Below are 18581 nucleotides of genomic sequence, written 5' to 3'. Positions count from 1 at the left end.
GTATACAAGAACATGTTGTAAATATCTTGCTGTTCATTTGCAACAGTGAAAATCAATTTAAAGATTTGTGTAAGTTGTAATGGGACTAGCTTTGATGGGACATCTTGGTCGGCATGGACAAGTTGGGCTGAATGTCCTGTTTCTGTGTTCTATGACATTTAGTTTCAGTTCAAGAAATACAGCGTGGAAACAGGCCCTTCAGCCCACTGAATCTGCACTGACCAGCAATGCCTGTACACTAGTTCTATCCCACACATTTGGGACAATTTACAGAAGCCAATTAACCTACAAACCTGCACATCTTTAGAGTGCGGGAGAAACTGGAGCACCCTTGAGAAAACCCACAGTCACAGGGAGAACGTACAAACTCTGTACAGACAGCACCCGTAGTCAGGATTGAACCCGGGTCTCTGGTGCCGTAAGGGAGCAACTCTACCTCTACGCACGCCACTGTGCCCCCCATTCTATGTGCCACCTCGGGTCTATGACTATAATGGAAACTAACTGTCCACAAGTTGTTTCCTTAGTTGCATTCAGAATTTCCATGCACTTAGATTTCATTACCCTTTTTTGTTCTCTAATTCAAGAATGTTTGGGAAGAATCTGTTTCAGTACAGTGTTAATGATTGATTCAAGAGAACAGAACTCAATGATTGAAACATTTTTCTCATTCCATGTTTTTTCCTTTTTAGGGAGGATAACATACCATCCATCACCACCTCCTCCTCGATTGCTCAGATTAGTGCTTGTGTTGGATGTGCACTGTCCCGTGCTTGCCAAGAAAACACGTGATCAGCTGAGTTATGAAATTATACAATATATCATTATTGTCATTGTACAGGGATACAACGAGATTGGGAATGCACCTTTCAATAGAATGCAATAAATTAATTAGCTAATCAGTATAAATTTATACATCCCAGTGAAACAAAATTAGAAAAAGTTTTCAGAAAGTATAAAGTTCAAGTACGTCTGTGCCGGTTCACTGTGCGATGTGACCATCCGACTCAGCAGGACCGGTTCATAGCAGCTATGGCCCTGGGGATGAAGCTGTTCCTGAGTCTGGAGGTGTGGGCGTAGAAGGCCTTGTAGCGTCTGCCCGATGGTAGAATTTCGAACAGACTATTGCAGGGGTGGTGAGGAGTCTTTGTGAATGCTGGTGGCTTTTCTGAGACATCGTGTGTTGTAGATGTCCTCCAAGGCTGGTAGCTTTGTTCCGATAGTCTTCTGAGTTCTATGGTCTACCCGCTGAAGAGCTCTCCTCTCTGCCTCCGTGCAGCTGAGGTACCACACAGGGATGCCATGCGTTAGGATGCTCTCTATGGTGCAGCGGTAGAAGGTTGTCAGCAGCTGTTGGGGCAGACCAGACTTTTTCAGTGTTCTCAGGTAGAACAGTCGTTGCTGCGCCTTCTTGACCAGCGCAGCGGTGTTAGTGGTCCATGTGAGATCCTCCGAAATGTGAGTGCCCAGAAACTTGAAGCTGGACACTCTCTCCACACTGTCCCTATTGATGAAGATCGGAGCATATTCCCCGTTGTGTGATCTACGGAAGTTGATGATCAGCTCCTTGGTCTTGGAGGTGTTTAGGGACAGGTTGTTAACTGAGCACCAGTCCGCCAGGTTCTGCACCTCCGCTCTGTAGTTTGTTTCATCACCGTTGGTGATCAGCCCGATCACCGTTGTGTCGTCTGCAAACTTGACAATGGTGTTGGTGTCGAATGCAGGAACACAGTTGTGTGTGAATAGGGAGTAGAGCATGGGGCTCAAAAACAGGTGGTTATTACATAGACACCTGCAAAAAGATGAGTAGAAACAAAGAACTGCAGGTGCTGGAGTAACTCCATTACCAAAGATAGACACAAAGTGCTGGAGTAACTCCATTACTCCCGCTGAGTTACTCCTGCACTTTGTGTCTATCTTACCTACAAAAAGATGTTTGCTTTGTAGTTGTTAAGTTCCAACATAGATGTGGATGGGGAGAGGATGTTTCCACTGGTGGGAGAGTCTAGGACCAGAGGCCATAACCTCAGAATAAAAGACATGATTTTAGAAAGAAGAGGAAGAATTTATTTCATCAGAGGGTGGTGAATCTGTGGAATTCATTGCCACAGACGGCTGTGGAGACAATCAATGGATATTTTTGAGGTGGAGAATAACGGATTCTTGATTAGTACGGGTGTTAGGGGTTATGGGGAGAAGGCAGTAGAATGGGGTTGAGAGGGAAAGATAGATCAGCCACGATTGAATGGTGGAGTAAACTTGATGGACCAAATGGCCTAATTCTGCTCCAAAAACATATGAATTTATGAACTCAGAAACCACTGACAGGTACCTCCAAACTAGCCAGGAGTAAATCAAAGAGATAGAATACTTACTTTGCAAGTTTTTCATAGACTTTCATCAGAAGGGCTTGACAAATCTTGGTTGTTTTTGGTGGTGGGAAGCATTATATAAAAATAGTTTTCATAACTATATCACATATGATACAAGTTGGCAACGCAGGGTAATCATTTCCATCTGATATGCATGAAACCCAGTTTTCTCTTTCACTTTTGCTCTGATGTTCATCTTGTCCAACTCGATCCCAATGCCACTTAACAAATCGCAACGTTAGCAGGTTCCAAGAAAGTGTTTTGGAAGCACCCTGACACATAATGTATGGATAGAGTTCAGGGAACAAGGTAGTCTTTGCCTTTTGATAGTTGTAAGGGCATGGAAACATGCCCTTTTGTTCAACTTGCCCACGCTGACCAAGATGCCTCAACTACACTAGTCCCACCTGCCTGTGTTTGGCCTAAATCCCTTTGAATCTTTCCTGTCCATGAACCTGTTTAATGTCTTTTAAATGCTCTTATAGTACCTGCCTCAACTATCTTCTCTGGCAGCTTGTTCCATGTACCCAATTTCTGTGTGAAAAAGTTGTCCCTCGGTTTCCTATTAATTTGTCCACATTGAAGCAATGGCCAAGGAAGCACACCAACACCTCTACTTCCTTAGAAGGCTGAGGACGGCTTAGGAAGTTCAGCATGTTCCCAACAACTCTCACTAACCTCTACAGATGCGCTGTGGAAAACATTTTATAGGGATGCATCACAGCATGGTTGGGGAACAGCTCCATCCAAGAGCGCAAGAAATTGCAGGGAGTTATGGACGCAGCACAGACCATCACACAAACCAACCTCCATTCCATTGCTGGGGTGTCAGGAGTTATAGGGAGAAGGCAGGAGAATGGGTTTGAGAAGGAAAGACAGAATAGCCAAGGTTGAATGGCAGAGTAGGCTCAATGAGCCGAATGGCCTAATTCTGAACATGAACTTAGAAGTAAAAAATACAAGTTACAACAAAAAGCTTTTCACAGTATCTTGGTACACATGACAATAATAAACTAAACTAAAATAATAAAACAGTATTAACTAATTGTCAATTTTAGTTTACAGGTACAGCATGGAAACAGGCCCTTCAACCCATCATTTCCACGCCGAACATTGATCACCCATTCACACTTGTTCTACATTATTCCACTTTTCCTACACACTAGGGGCAATTTGCAGAGGCCAATTAACCTCCAAACCTGCACGTCTTTGGAATGTTGGAGGAAACCGGAGCACCCGTAGGAAACCAACGCAGTCACAGGGAAAATGTGCAAACTCCACAGAGATGGTACCTGAGGTCAGGATCATACCCGGGTCTCTGGCGCTGTGAGGCAGCTGCTCTACTGCCACTGTGCCACCCTCAAATTTGGTGAATAAAATTAGGAAACAAGTTCTTTATTAAAATAAAGGAAAATTAGGTTTGGGTAAAGAATTATGGAGACTTCACAATTTACTTTTCTGCCAAAAAGATGCATTTACAGCAAAACCATAAAGCTGGTGAATTAGTGCCAATATAAAAACTGGCATTTTCATATCACCTGATCACCTCACCATCACCCTCAAACCTCGTTCTTTGTGTAACCTGCTCCAGCCTCCAACTTGATGAGGATACTTTATTGTCACGTGTGTCTAGGTACAGCAAAAGTCTTTGCTTTGCATTCAATCCAGTGGAACCATACTGTAGATAAGCACATCCGTAGATAAGTACAATGGTGCAACGGTTGTAGTGTGATAGTAAACTTCACCAAGACAGTACACAGAGTCGCCACGTTTCTGGCACCCACAAAGTTTCAAAGTTCTGTGGAGTGCAGTCTCATCCTGGCCTTAAAAGCCCGTTGTCTTGGCAGCACCGATCTTCGGCATCTAGAACTTCTTAAGATCTTGGTGTTCCTCCAATTCGTGCACCTTCTCCAGGTGTAATTATTCCACACAGTGGGTTGTATACTTTCAGAACAATGTGTACAAAGTTCTGGAAAGCTCTTCCAAATCTTCTCTGCCTCTCCTTCCTTATGTAGCTCTGTAAAATCTTTCTGTTTTTTGTTCAGTCACTTGATAATTTGCCTGAATGTCATACAGAGTGGAAAAGGGCTCGTCGGCCCAACTCGTCCATGCTGACCAATATGCCCCCATCTATACTAGTCCCACCTGCCTGGGTTTGGCCCACATCCCTCTAAACCTTTCCTATTCATGTACCTGTCGAAATGTCTTTTGAATGGTGTTATAGTACCTGCCTCAACTACCTTCTTTAGACCAGAGATACAGCATGGAAACAAGGGCCTTCGGCCCATTGTGTGTCCATGACAATCAGCGATCACCCCGTACATTTGCACTATCTTTCACACCAGGGACAATTTACAGAAGCCAATTAACCTACAAACTCGTACGTCTTTGGAGTGTGGGAGGAAACCAGAGCACCTGGAGAAAACCCATGTGGTCACAGGGAGAACGTACAAACTCCATACAGACAGCACGCATAGCCTGGATCAAACCCTGGTCTCCGGCGCTGTAAGGCAGCAACTCTACCACTGCGCTACCATGCTGTCCCTGATGGTCCCTGCTCCGGCAGCTCGATCCATACACCCCTCACCCTGTGTGTGAAAACGTTACCCCTTAGGGTTCTTATTATATCTTTCCCACCTTATCTCACCTTAAACCTATGTCCCCTGGTTCTTGATTCCCCTACTCGGTAAAAGACTGTGCATTTACCCTATCAATTCACCCTCAGGATCTTGTACACCTCTATAAGAAGGTGAAGGGGAAAGTCGGCGGCTGTGAACCGTCAGTGAGTTCACCCCCCAAGCTCTTGGAAAGTGCCCTAAATTTCTGTAGTCAGTTTGGGAAAGCAGGTCACGGTGACGTCGGCGCATGGAAGCAGAGGGGTGGCAGCCAGAGGCGATGGACGGCACGTTTGCGGTGGTCACGGGCGGTGGTGTTTGCGGATTCAGCCGCTGGAGGCCCTGCAACAGCTGGGTGAGCGAGTGGATACGATACAATAGGTTAGAACTTCATTTATCCCAGGAAGGGTCTGCCAACAGTCATAAAACACAAGATACATGAAATTAAAGTGACGAGTGGAAAGGATAGGGGATGTGCAAAGATTGGCAGGAGGGGGGAGGGGGAAGTCAGTCTACCCCACGACAGAAGGGGGAGGAGTTGTCGTTTGATAGCCACAGGGAAGAAGGATCTCCTGTGGCGTTCTGTACTGCATCTTGGTGGAACCAGTCTGTTGCTGAAGGTACTCCTCAGGTTGACCAGTGTGTCATGGAGGGGGCGAGCAGTATTGTCCAGGATGCACCAGTTTGAGGAGCATCCTCCCCTCCCATGAATCCAACTCCGCCCCCAGGACGGAGCCAGCTTTCCTGATGAGTTTGTTTTTCCTGTTGGCGTCCGCGGCCTTCGCCCTGCTGCCCCAGCACACGACAGCTAAGATGACACTGGCCACCACCATTGGTAGAACATCTGCAGCATCTTACTGCAGATGTTGAAAGAGGGGAGCCATCTCAAAAAGTGCAGCCGGCTCTGTCCCTTCTTTTACAGGGCCTCTGTTCCTGGACCAGTCCAGTTTACTGTCCAGGTAAACTACAAGGCATTTGTACTCCTTGGTAAACTGCACATCCACACCATTGATGGAGATTGGGGACAGGGGTGTTCCTCTCCTCCTAAGGTCCATCACTAACTCCTTAGTCTTGTCGGTGCGAGCTGCAGGCGATTCAGCCGACACCACCCAACGAAGTCGTTGACTACACCTCTGTATTTAGGATCGAGCGCGGCCTGCGGCAGCTGCGTGGAGCGGCGGTGGACGGAGCCGACAGCATCACGCTGGGCCAGGCTGGCCCCTACTTCATCGAGCCAGTGCTGCCAGGACACAGGGCCTTAAAGTGAGGAAATAAGGAATTGCAGATTTCCTTGGGCTAAGACTGGTCTATTTAGAGACTTGGGAGTACAAACTTGGCAACTCTCTGTGTGCTGTTCCAGGAGAGGGTTTACTTAGTCATTTCACTCTCTTACTTTTGTGCAATTGCACACACGTGAAACGTGTAGTATGATTTAACTGGATAGCATGCAAAAATAATTTTTCACTGTATCTCAGAGCAGGTGACAAAAGTAAATTAAACTAGTTTAGGGGCAGTGGAGTGGTGGTGCAGCACAGTTGCTGCCTTGCTATCCGGGTGCCATCCTGAATACAGGATCCTGTCTGCACGTTCTCCCTGTAACCGTGTGGGTTTCCTCCGGTTGCTCCAGTTTCCTCCCATACTCCAAAGACGTGCGGGTTAAGTTAATAGGCTCTAGTGTGTGTGTCAGATAGTGTACGGAGTGATTCCACGCTGTATCTCTGAAGTCCATCTCTGAACTAGACATATTCTGATAAACAGATTTCTACCACATTTCTGACTTGGAAGGGATTGAAGAGGCAGAGAGGAGTCAGCAAATGTGTTGCAATATATCTGGTTTAACGATCATTACGTTCTCCCTCGATGATGGTATTTGAGTGGTGCAAATGCCAGTTATCGTCCCACAATCGGCTTTGTTCTTCTTCATTACCTGTACAGGTCCTCAGTGGGGCTAATCACTGTAGTGATAATTACAAACAGACACACGGTGATCGATTTGAAGCCGTTGACAAATAAGCTCAGGATATTTAGTTTAGTTTACTGATGGAAACAAGCCCTTCGGCCCACCAAGTCCGTGCCGACCAGCGATGACCCGTACACTAGTTCTACCCTACCCACTAGGGAGAATTTAGAGACCAAATAACCTACAAACCTGTACGTCTTTGGAGTGTGGGAGGAAACTGGAGCGCCTGGAGAAAACCCATGTGGTCACAGGGAGAACGTGCAATCTCCATACAGACGGCCCCCTTAGTCTAACCCGCTGGCACTGTAAGGCAGCAACTCTACCGCTGCGCCACCGTGCCACCCTTATAAATTAAGAACTTGCTAGCCTGATAAGGAACGAAGATGTATTTTGTTTATTTGGATCATGGGTGAAAACCAGACTGAAACTTGGCCTCCAAAACCCAAATATGAACAGAGGTGCTGGAGAGTATCTTTCAACTCTCCACACTCCGTCCTGCCTCTATGATTTGAACTTTGTTTGGGCTCCTCTAATGTCACGTTCTGCCGCATTGTGTTGTGATTTAACTTTGTGGATATTTCCACGGATCCCACTAATGGCTTTTGAAACACAATGGTCTGAATGAAACCAGTATGAGGATCATTAATTAGCTTAATTAATGGGAATCTAAGTTCCTTTGCTACATCAACAAGGACCTCTACTATCATGCTAGGGATTGATTGAAAGATATGGCATGGTAACAGGCCCTTTGGCCCTCCAAGTCCATGCTGACTATCAATCACCTGTTCACACTAGTTCTATGTTATCCCACTTTCTCATCCACTCCCTGCACACCAGGAGCTTTTTTAAAGAGGGCCAATTAAACCTACAATCCACACATCTTTTGGATGTGGGAGGAAACCAGAGCACATGGAGGAAACTCACATGGTCACAGGGGCAACATGCAAACTCTACACACAGACAGCACCCACGGTCAGGATAGAACCTGGGTCTCTGGCGTTGTGAGGCAGCTGCTCTACCCGCTGTGCCACTGTGTTGCCGCCCCAGATGATTACAAGTATTGGGTAATAATTTATCATGTTGGACTTTTCATTCCATTTGTGAAGATGATCCATCTGGAAGATGTTTGTTGAGTAAATAACCATCTACACATTGATATTTATCATTGCTGAAACATCTTGTCAACATGTGACAGGAGATCCAGAGATGAACGTGATTTGATATGAAGACATCATGATTATTTTAGATTTCCCTTTTCAATGTTTCAGCTTGCATCCAAGTTTGCCTGATGAGTCAAAGCACCCTGGCAAACCCACCATAAAGAAAAAATGAGAAGCAATCACATTAATACAACTGTAAGATTAATTATTTTAAATTGGTCTTTTTTTATTCAAAAGTTTTCCAAAAGAAAATGCACAGAAATACTAAGGAACCATCTAAAATTAATTTACAGTTCAAATATGTTTTCTTGGCTTAAACAACTTAGGAAACAAAGCTACAGAACGAGTCTTTTGGAACCGGACAAATAGGTTACCACTGGCAAGTTTGTGGCATGAGTAAAACAATTTAAAAAAAATTAACTCTCTTGATCATATAGACATCTCTATGAAAAATTTTCAAACAATCTGTACAAAAGGTCTTCATAAATTAAATTTCTTTATAATTTAATGGTTGTCTACTAGGCGAGCCTTTAGTAACTGATTATTTCTTTATGTACAGAGGGTTTTTTTTTTCCAAATCATATCCAGATAATAAGTTTGGCACTTAAGTCAGATACCAAATGCAGCCAATTCCATGCAGTTATAGACCTCTCAGATTTCGGAATTAAACAATTCATAGTAATCCGGCAATTATCTGTAACTCTGATTCTGGCTATCATCCAAGTAGGCAGGAATGCTGCAATTTGCCGAGACTTGTACACACCAGAGAAAGTCTTTAAGGAGCACTAATCAGGTAACACAAAAGGACACAAAGTGCTGGAGTAATTCAGCGGGTCAGGCAGCATCTCTGGAGAACATGGATAGGTGATGTTTTGGGTCAGGACCCTTCTTCAGACCTATCACTTGCCAGGCTTTGTTCTGTCCCACCTCTCTTCCAGCTTTCCCCCTCCAGTCAGCCTGAAGAAGGGTCCCAACACAAAACATCACCTCTCCTTGTTCTCCAGAGATGCTGCATAACCCGCTCAGTTACTCCAGCAGTTTGTGTCCTTTTGTGTGTTAACAAGCATCTGCAGTTCTTTGTTTCTACAGGTAATACCACAATTATCTTGCTTTTTAAAAAAAAGATTACATGTGTTGAGAATCTAAAAACTAATTTAAAAAAAATCTCCTAAGCAACAAATATTTTGAAACTATGAAATACACTGATGAGAACTTAATATATTACAATAATTCAGAAAAATAAACACATGAACATAAAACATTCACTGCTAACTCCTGAGCTAGAGTGATTTGGTCTATTGAGACAGGCAGGCCAATGATTTGGCCAAGCACAACAAAGAACAAAACCTGAGGTAGATAACTGATCAAAAGCTGACCAAATGCACAGTCACTGGAGGATGACCTGTTTAGCTTTAAAATACATGTTGTGAATAAGGCAAACTTTACTTGATACAATGTCTAATGAAACAGAGTCTAACCAGATAAAGCTGCAATAAGTTCTTAGATTTCATAGCTTCAAAATCATTCTTATTATATCTAGCACATGTAGTGACAACGATGGAAATAAAAAATATATAAAGTGTGGCACTGCTTGGATGAAAACGTTCCTTCATGCTTTTTTTGTGTCCCTACATTTACACAAAATTAAATGTAAATGCATGTAAAAAGGCACATCGAACTGGTCCGGCACAAAATAACATAAAAAGAGAATTGAAGAAATTCTAAGCTGAGAGATATTTTTTTCTCTCCATTTGTCGAGTTGCTAGCTCAAAATTCTTTGGTAATGTTAAAAGTGCCAAGTATTTTTAAAAAAAATAAACTTATCAGAGAGCTAGTACCCAAAGTTTTGCTAATCTCTCAGCAGTTTATTTTCTACTTTAGCTTTTTTATTTGCTGTAATAATAGATCATTTGCTACCTCACTACTACCTTGTGAGAAATCATAAATTATTTAAGCTTCAACAGTCTCAAAACTTGCTAAAGCGAAGTATAAAAATTGTCATGATAAGCCCACCAACTTTTACCCCTCTGTCTACTCTATTAGAACATCGATTTAATCTGAAAAGTCAAAGGATTGGTTTTAATTTTTCTATATAGCAGAATTCTCAGCTCATCTATATTATAACCCAACCACCTTAACATTTCATTAAATTCAGAAAAAAACACTCCTTTTTTCCTATCATTTCTACTTAGCTAAGAAAAGAAAAATTAAAATCATCTACAATAAAAAAGGTGTGATCCACAACGAATCAAATCGGAAATTTTAATGTTACAAAAAATCTAACAATGCAAGACATTGTTGAGCTACTTTCTACGATTAAATCATTATATCTTTAAAACACTTCAAAACATCTAATGAAACAAGAGATTTAAGGCAGATTGCAATTTGAAGAAAAATAAAATCCTGATGACATCTCTCCACTTCTAATGAAGTAGACATTAACAAATAAAAAGACTCATTAAAAATATCACTTCACAACACTCACACAGCAAGCGTAGAACATCAGTGGAAAGGTGATCTGGTCACTTGTGACACTTCAGAAATTTCCTAGCAAATAATACAGAAGATAAATCAAAGCAGAAGTTGTTAGTCTTCGAAGACCAATCTGACCTGCAACTTGAACAATAAATTTCACTCCATCAATCCATGAATATATATGTCAAAGGTTTGAGAAAAAAAATCTTAAAAATAACCTCTCTCTTTTTACCAAAATAAAGATATTTCCTAGAGGTTTATTTACCTCTTTATGAATGTTAGCATTTATATATACTTGACAGAACTTATACCAAAATATTTGTTTCAGTTGATTTTATTACAAATATTTTTTTCTTAGAATCTGTGCAAAAGTTGACAATTGTTAGAGAATATTAGATCAGAAGCCATGATTGTTTCAGTCCTTATGTGTTCTCCGCCCACCAGGGAGAGGGCCGATCCTGTAGATCTGAAACACAAGAGTAACGTTTTTAATAAGAAGGACTTTTCCACCTTTAATGCTCATCCATTTAAAGAAACTGCGGTTTTCTTCCATTTCTCTGGCTTAGAAGAAAATTTGGACTCATACTCAATGAAAGGAGAAACAATAGGGAAGGGGAGGTGGGGAGGTTGGAGCAGTGGCCCTAAGAAAGGCTGTCCCCAGGGGCTACAACGTGAGCCACAACAACAGCCATGTTACCGGAACGTGTGGCGGGCGAAGAAGTGCTCGCTGGTGCACCTTACGAGTCGGGAGTGGGGTCGGAGGTCGGAGCTCTAAACGTCCGGGGAGACGGTGGGAGCCAGGTCATTCCATTCACATTCAGCTTGCATTTTATACTTGTTTTATTTACGTTTCTGGCACTCCATGATGCTTTAGAGACATGGGAGGGGTGTCATTAGCGGGCCAGTGGTGCATTGTCGTTTCATTATCACGTGACCTCTATTGGTCCAGAAAAACGGACAATCCAGAAAAACTCTGGTACGGAGGGTGCCGGAAAATCAGTGTTCAACCTGTGGTACCTGGCTCAACGAGAGGACGTACATCATTTAAAAGACATTTGGACAGGTTTATGGATAGGAAAGGCGCAGAGAGATGTGGGCCAAATGCGGGCAGGTGGGACCAATGTAGATGGGGCATCTTGGTCAGCATGGGCAAGTTGGGCCAAAGGGCCTGTTTCCAAAGGGCTGTATGACTCTATGACCTACCCCAGGTCCAGCACATCGATGTAATCATGAAGAAGGCACACCAACGCCTCTAAAGTTCAAAAAGATTTGGCATGTCTCTGAATACTCAACAAACCTCTACAGATGTACTGTGGGAAGGATCCTGACTTGTTGTATCATGGCCTGGTTATAGCAGTTGTAATGAACAGGGACTGCAGAGAGTGGTGGACTCAGCCCGGGCCATCACGGGCACAGCCCTCCCCTCCATCTAAAGCTTCTACACCAGTCGCTGCCTCAGGAAGGTGGCATCTATCATCAGGATCCCCAACCTCCAGGCTGTGCCCTCGTCTCACTGCTACCATTGGCAGGAGGTACGGAAGCCTGAAGTCCCACACCACAAGCTTCAGGAACAGCTACTTTCCTCTATACTATGTTCTAATTTAACGGCATCATGTTCGGCACGGACATTAAGAGCCTGTTCCTAGTGCTGTACTGTTCAACAGAGACAACGAACTGCAGATGTTGATCTACAAAAAAAAAAGACAAAGTACTGGAGTAACTCAGCCAGTCTGGTAGCATCTCTGGAGAACATGGATAGGTGAAGAAAGGTCCCGACCCGGAATATCACCTATCTATGTTCTCCAGAGATGCTGCTTGACCCGCTGTGTTACTCTGGCACTGTGTGTATGTACTGTTCTATCTCTTCTTATATTGACTTTACCTTTAAAATGCGCTGTGTTGTATAAATAGGTTGGTTCTGTTATTCTGTCATTTAATTTGCCCTCAGGGAATAACCCAGGAATGAAAAAAAAGACCATGAACACAGGGTATAGTTAATAGCTACCTGAGGATCACTTGCTTTGCTGATAGGAGTAGGGAGAGTGTTCAGATGAAGAATCCACAGAAACTTGCTGCTGCTGTTGACCGCTGGGTTCCTACAATAACAACACGTTTTATACCCTTGTCAAAGGAAGTTCACTACAATTAAGTCATAAGTTCTCATGGTCACCTGCGGCTTCTTACTAATAAGCATCTGTAGTTTAGTTTTGTTTAGAGATACAGCATGGAAACAGGCCCTTCAGCCCACCGAGTCCATGCCGACCAACGATCACCCATTCACACTAGTTCTATGTTATCCCACTTTCACATCCACTCCCTACACACTAGGGGGCAATTTACAGAAGCCAATTAACCCACAAACCCGCACGTCTTTGGAATGTGAGAGGAAAAACTGAAGCACCCGGAGCAACCCCATGGTTACAGGGAGAATGTGCAAACTCCACACAGACAGCACCCAAGATAACGATTGAACCGGCGCTGAAGGACAGCACCCCTACCAGCTGCGCCACTATGCCGCCACAAGTAATTCATGACTATTACTCATGAACTTTATTGCACAGGTCTAGGTGTTTTACTGTCAAGACAATTATGCCAGAAAGAGTTAAAAACATTCGGTAAATCACTCTTTTTGAATGTCCATTCTCCACAAGAACATTAGACATTTTTGCCATCATCATGAATTATTGTCAGAATATGTATGTAACAAGAAGATTGAGTATTAATCATTATACAATGTTAACATACATCAAAATCATGTATATGTCAGACATACATTTCCCATATAAGAAGTCATATTACAGCAATTGTTAAGGTTCACATTTTAAGAGGATGTTTTTTTTTAACTTGAGACCTCGAGCTGTAGGGAGAGATTGGGCAGGCTAGGACTTTATTCCTTGGAGCGCAGGAGGCTGAGGAGTGATCTTATAGATGTGTATAAAATCATGAGGGGAATAGATAGGGAGAATGCACAGTCTTTTACCCAGAGTAGGGGAATAATGAACAAGAGGACACAGATTTAAGAGGGGAAAGACACATGTGAGAGGGGAAAGACAATGGGAACTTGAAGGGCAACGTTTTCATACAGAAGGTGGTGGGTATATGAAATGTGCTGCCAGAAGAGGTAGTTAAGGCAGGTGCTAACAAATAAATATTTGGACAAATACATGGACAGGAAAGGTTTAGAGGGTTCTGGGCAAAACGTAGGCAGGTATGGTCAGCACGGGCAATTTATTTCCATGCTGTCTGACTCGCTGCAGTTGAAAGTAAATAACTGTTTCCATAACTGCTTATACTTGACGGATATACGATGTGTACACTTACTCACCTCCATCGGAACAGTGGCTGTTGGCACATGTGCATACTGGGGAATGTATGCTCCCTGCATGGCCGTGGCAGTCGGAATGTACTTAAAATGAAACCAAACAAAACAAAAATCATTATTATTAACAGTCTCCGGATCCCATCAGCTCACTGATTCGCCAGCTAAGTACACCGTAAGTTATAGCTTAGTTTAGAGATTAGTTTAGAGATACATGGTGGAAACAGGCCCTTCAGCCTACTGAGTCCGTGCCAACCAGCGACCACCCCGTACGCTAGCACAACCCTACACACAAGAGGACAATTTTTACCAAAGCCAATTAACCTACAAACTTGTGCGTCTTTGGAGTGTGGGAGAAAACCAGAGCACCTGGAGTAAACCTGTGCAGTCTCAGGGAGAACGTGTAAACTCCGTACAGACAGCACCTGTAGTCAGGATCAATCCCAGATCTCTGGCGCTGTAATACAACTCTCCCGCTGCGCCACCACTTTTATACTAGATTTCATTTTAATCAACATATAAGAGAGGCAAGAATGGTGAAATAATTTAACATATAAAACTCAGAATATTGAAACATTATTTAAAAGCTGGATGTTTTTTTGAAGGCACAAATAACTATTTGACTATCTCGGCCCCTCGACAGTTTAGGTGGACCGATCCGTTACCACTGGACTCCTCTCGGAGGCCGTGACCTCTGATGATCTGGCAAAATGGATAATCCAGAAAGGTTGGGAACCAAGGGTGATGGAAAATCAGTGGTGGACCTGTATTGCATTCATCAGATCAACTTCCTTCAATGAGATTAATAACTTAAAATGATGCTGCCTTGAGACACCACCTACCGTTCCTGCGTTGTTTATTGAAAGATGACTCATTTGTTGTGCCAGTGGGCTCATCATTGATGTTGGTTGCATTGACATTTGGTGTTCCATGGATGGAGACATTACTGCACCCTAAATGAAAAGAGAAAGCAATTTATCAAGGCACAGAGATGTTTGTTTGGGTTGCATCAAAATAAAGTGGCCGTGTGAGGCGAAGAGATGGAGCGTTTGCGGGTTGATGTGTCCGAGTCTTGGTGATCGTGGAGTGGGCCACTGGAGGCCCTGCAGCAGCGCTCCAAGAGGCCGAGCATGTGGATCGGAGCCGGCCTGCAGTGGCCCCTTGTAGGCAAGTTGGGCAAAAGGGCCTGTTTCTAAACTGTAAGACTATGACACTTTGTGGCATGTTACATACTTCAGAACACCCACAACACTTTCTACCTCTCTGCACAGCAGCTCCTTGGGGTCAAGTCTACAACTCTCTGAAAGTGACAACACAAGTAGGTAGAGTAGTAAAGAAGGTATTTGGTACACTTGGTTTCATAGGTTATGGCATTGAGCATAAGAGTCAGGAGGTCATGATGCAGCTTCACAGGGCTTTGGTTTGGCCGCATTTGGAGTATTGCGTGCAATTCTGGTTGCCCTATTACACAAGTGATGTGGAGGCTTTGGAAAGGATGCAGAGGAGGTTTACCTCAATGATGTCTGGATTAGGGAAATATTATCTATATGGACAGACTTGGATTGTTTTCTCTGGAATGCTGGAGATTGAGAGGAGACCTGATCGGAGTATATAGAATTAGAGGCAGAGATAGGACAGACGGTCAGAACCTTTTTCCAAGGGTGGAAAAATCAAATACTAGAGGGTATAGTTTTGTGAGAGGGGCAAAGTTTAAAGGAGATGTGCGGGGAAAGTTTTTGTGCACATATGGTGGTGAGTGTCTGCAATGCGTCACCAGTGGTGGTGGAGGCTGATATGATAGTGGCATTTAAGAAACTTTTGGATAGGCACATGGATATGCAGGTAATGGAGTGATATGGATTATGTGCAGTCAGATAAGAGTTGGTCTTGGCATCATGTTCGGCACAGACAATGCGGGCAGGTGTATGGATAGGAAAGGTTTAAAGGAATAGGAGCTAAACGCGAGCAGGTGGGACTAGTGTAGATCTTGGTCGACATGGATGAGTTGGGCCGAGGTGCCTAATTCTGTGCTGGATGACTCTATGCAATTGGAATATTCGTCCCTGCAAACTACAAGCAGTACGTTGCGGGTAAACTTACAGCGTGTTGCATTAGGTAAGGTTGGTGAGGCATCCATGATGTATTCTGCACCTGCAATGTAATGTAGAGAGAATCAAATTATATTGTGCAAAAAGGCAGACAGTGTTAAATCCCTGATGGAACTATCACGTAGCATGGAAACCCATCACTAATGGGGAATGACACAAAGTATTGGAGTAACTCAATGGGTCAGGCAGCATCTCTGGAGAACATGGATAGGTGACGCTTCGGGTCGGGACCATTCGTTAGTCAGAACAAGGGTCCTGACCCGAAATGTTGCCGATCCATGTTCTCCAGAAATGCTGCCTGGCCCGCTGAGTAACTCCAGCATTTTGTGTCTTTCCTTGGGAAGCCAGGATCCACAATTCCTTGTTTCTACGTCATTAATGAGGTATGGAAGTACAAAGCATACGCCTGAAAACATGAATGCACAGTGGGATTTGGGGGCCAATTGCATTACCCTTAGCACCACCTGAATTCAAGGCACAAACAAATATTAACTCAGTCAGTGTCATTCTCAATCTACTGGAGCATTTAATTGAAAAATTAATGAATTCATTTTTAAAATGAAGTCCAAGGCTAATGTAGCTACTCAAAAAATATTATCTTGCATTACATTTTTTTAACACACCGCTGGAATAAGTTTAGTTCAGAGATACGGCATTGTAAACAGGCCCTTCGGCCCACTGAAACCATGCCGACCATCGATCACCCATTCACACGAGTTCTATGTATTCTCCTGCTTTCTCATCCACTCCCTACACACTGGGGACAATTAACGGAAGACAATTAACCTACAAACTTGCACGTCTTTGGGATGTGGGAGGAATCCGGAACATCCGGACAAAACCCACGTGATCACAGGGAGATCGTGCAAACTCCCCGCCCCCCCCCCCCCCCTCCCCTCTCAACAAACACACATACAGCACCCGAGGTCAGGATCGAACCTGGTTCTCTGGCGCCTTGAGGCAGCGGCTCTACTTGCTGCGCCACTGTGCCACCCCTGGAAATTATTCGAGATGCTTCAAAACATTTGACACAAAATTATTTTAAAATCAGCCACACTTTACTCCTCGCAACCCAACCTGAAGTCTTGTAAATTTATTATTACGGTTCCTCTCAAGAAACAGAAATGATTTGAAAAGTTTGAAAACCGACCTGATAGGTTGAAACAGGAGATGCAATATACGGTGCAAGTGATGTCTGTGCAATCATTCGATTTGCTGCAATACTGTAAGGTGCTGAATAAAATCTAAAAAAAGACACAACAAACTGCAGAGATCAACATGCGGCAATCGGCAGGATATGGCAATGAAATTGCAAATGTGGGAAACAAATGTCACACCCAACATAATGCTAACTCGTTCAAAAGAAGCTTTGACAGGAGATGGAAAGCACTTAGCATTACTTACCCATTCTGCAAAGCTCCAGGATCATACGCAAGGGTCATGCCAGCCTGAAAATTTAATCGGGATCATCTTAAATAATATTGTTAAATTCCTGTAATAATCTAATATTGTAATTATTATAATATATTAATACTGTTACTAATATTAGATAATGTAATAATCAAGATTTAGCTGTTTCTACTACTTTAAGGAAACTATTATGACACCAAGATATCAAGCAAACAGTTCTCATCATTGTGTTTAAACAGATAACAAAATAGTCAATACTTCAGACAAACTTTAAAAAAATATTATTTCTGTAAATCTGATACAAAATTAATGAGACTTTAGACTTAGATAAGGCAGACTTTAGATACAGCGCAGAAACTGGCCCTTCGGTCCACCAAGTCTGTGCCGACCAGCGATCATCCCATACACTAACGCTATCCTACACACGAGGGACAATTTTACAATTTTTACCAAGGCCAATTAACCTACAAACCTGTACATCTTTGGAATATGGGAGGAAACTAGAGCACCCAGAGAAAACCCAGGGAGAACATACAAACTCCCTACAGACAGCACCCATAGTCAGGAGCAAACCCGGATCTCTGGCGCTGTAAGGTACCAACTCTACTGCTGCGCCACTATGACACCCCTTAATTCTTGTACATTGTTTCAATGCAATGAACTCTTGTCTGTATAATAGCATCTGATGGCTTGAGTTTGTTTGATACACAATATTTGGCCCCAGACCTAAAAGTAGCATCTTGTCCAAATAATAAACTAGTGACTGTTACTATCGATACACCTTCAAGTTTATAGATTATGGACGGCTGTGCACTCATTGGGTCCAAATCTCTGTTGTGGGTGGTCCTGTGGGCGCGGCTAAAGGGGGGGGGGGTTGAGGAGGGATGGAGTGGGTGAGAGGGGGGGGGGGGGGAAGGCGGGATGGAGTGGGTGAGTGGGGGGGGAAGGGGAGGGATAAGGGGGGTTCAGGGGGGATTGAGTGGGTGAGTGGGGGGGGAGGGGGGGATAAGGGGGTTGAGGAGGGGATGGAGTGGGTGGGACAGGTGGGACTAGTGTAGATGGGGCATCTTGATCGACCGAGGCATTGGGCCGATGGGCCTGTTTCTATACTCTAATACTCTATAGTGGTTGGGGTGGAGGGGGGAGGGGAGGAGGTGGGGGG

The 18581-nt window shown here is 43.6% G+C and overlaps 1 protein-coding gene across 4 annotated transcripts in view; it reads right to left on the bottom strand.

Moving 5' to 3' along the window:
• Nucleotides 1-8331: 8331 nt before the first annotated feature.
• The window catches only part of LOC144595916 (RNA-binding motif, single-stranded-interacting protein 1-like), a 74991-nt gene continuing 64741 nt past the window's right edge, over nt 8332-18581 (bottom strand). For all 4 annotated transcript variants that reach the window (XM_078403822.1, XM_078403823.1, XM_078403825.1 and 1 more), the window contains exons 8-14: nt 17414-17457; nt 17160-17253; nt 16002-16052; nt 14744-14854; nt 13908-13988; nt 12588-12678; nt 8332-11048 (exon numbers count right to left, since the gene is read on the bottom strand). In XM_078403822.1, the coding sequence (XP_078259948.1) occupies nt 12595-12678; nt 13908-13988; nt 14744-14854; nt 16002-16052; nt 17160-17253; nt 17414-17457 (465 nt within the window). In that variant the 3' untranslated portion in view covers nt 8332-11048; nt 12588-12594. The remainder of the gene's footprint in view (nt 11049-12587; nt 12679-13907; nt 13989-14743; nt 14855-16001; nt 16053-17159; nt 17254-17413; nt 17458-18581) is intronic.

Source organism: Rhinoraja longicauda, chromosome 8 (genome assembly GCF_053455715.1).
Source record: "Rhinoraja longicauda isolate Sanriku21f chromosome 8, sRhiLon1.1, whole genome shotgun sequence".
NCBI classification, from domain to species: Eukaryota; Metazoa; Chordata; class Chondrichthyes; order Rajiformes; family Arhynchobatidae; genus Rhinoraja; species Rhinoraja longicauda.
This window is presented reverse-complemented; position numbering and strand designations above follow the sequence as displayed.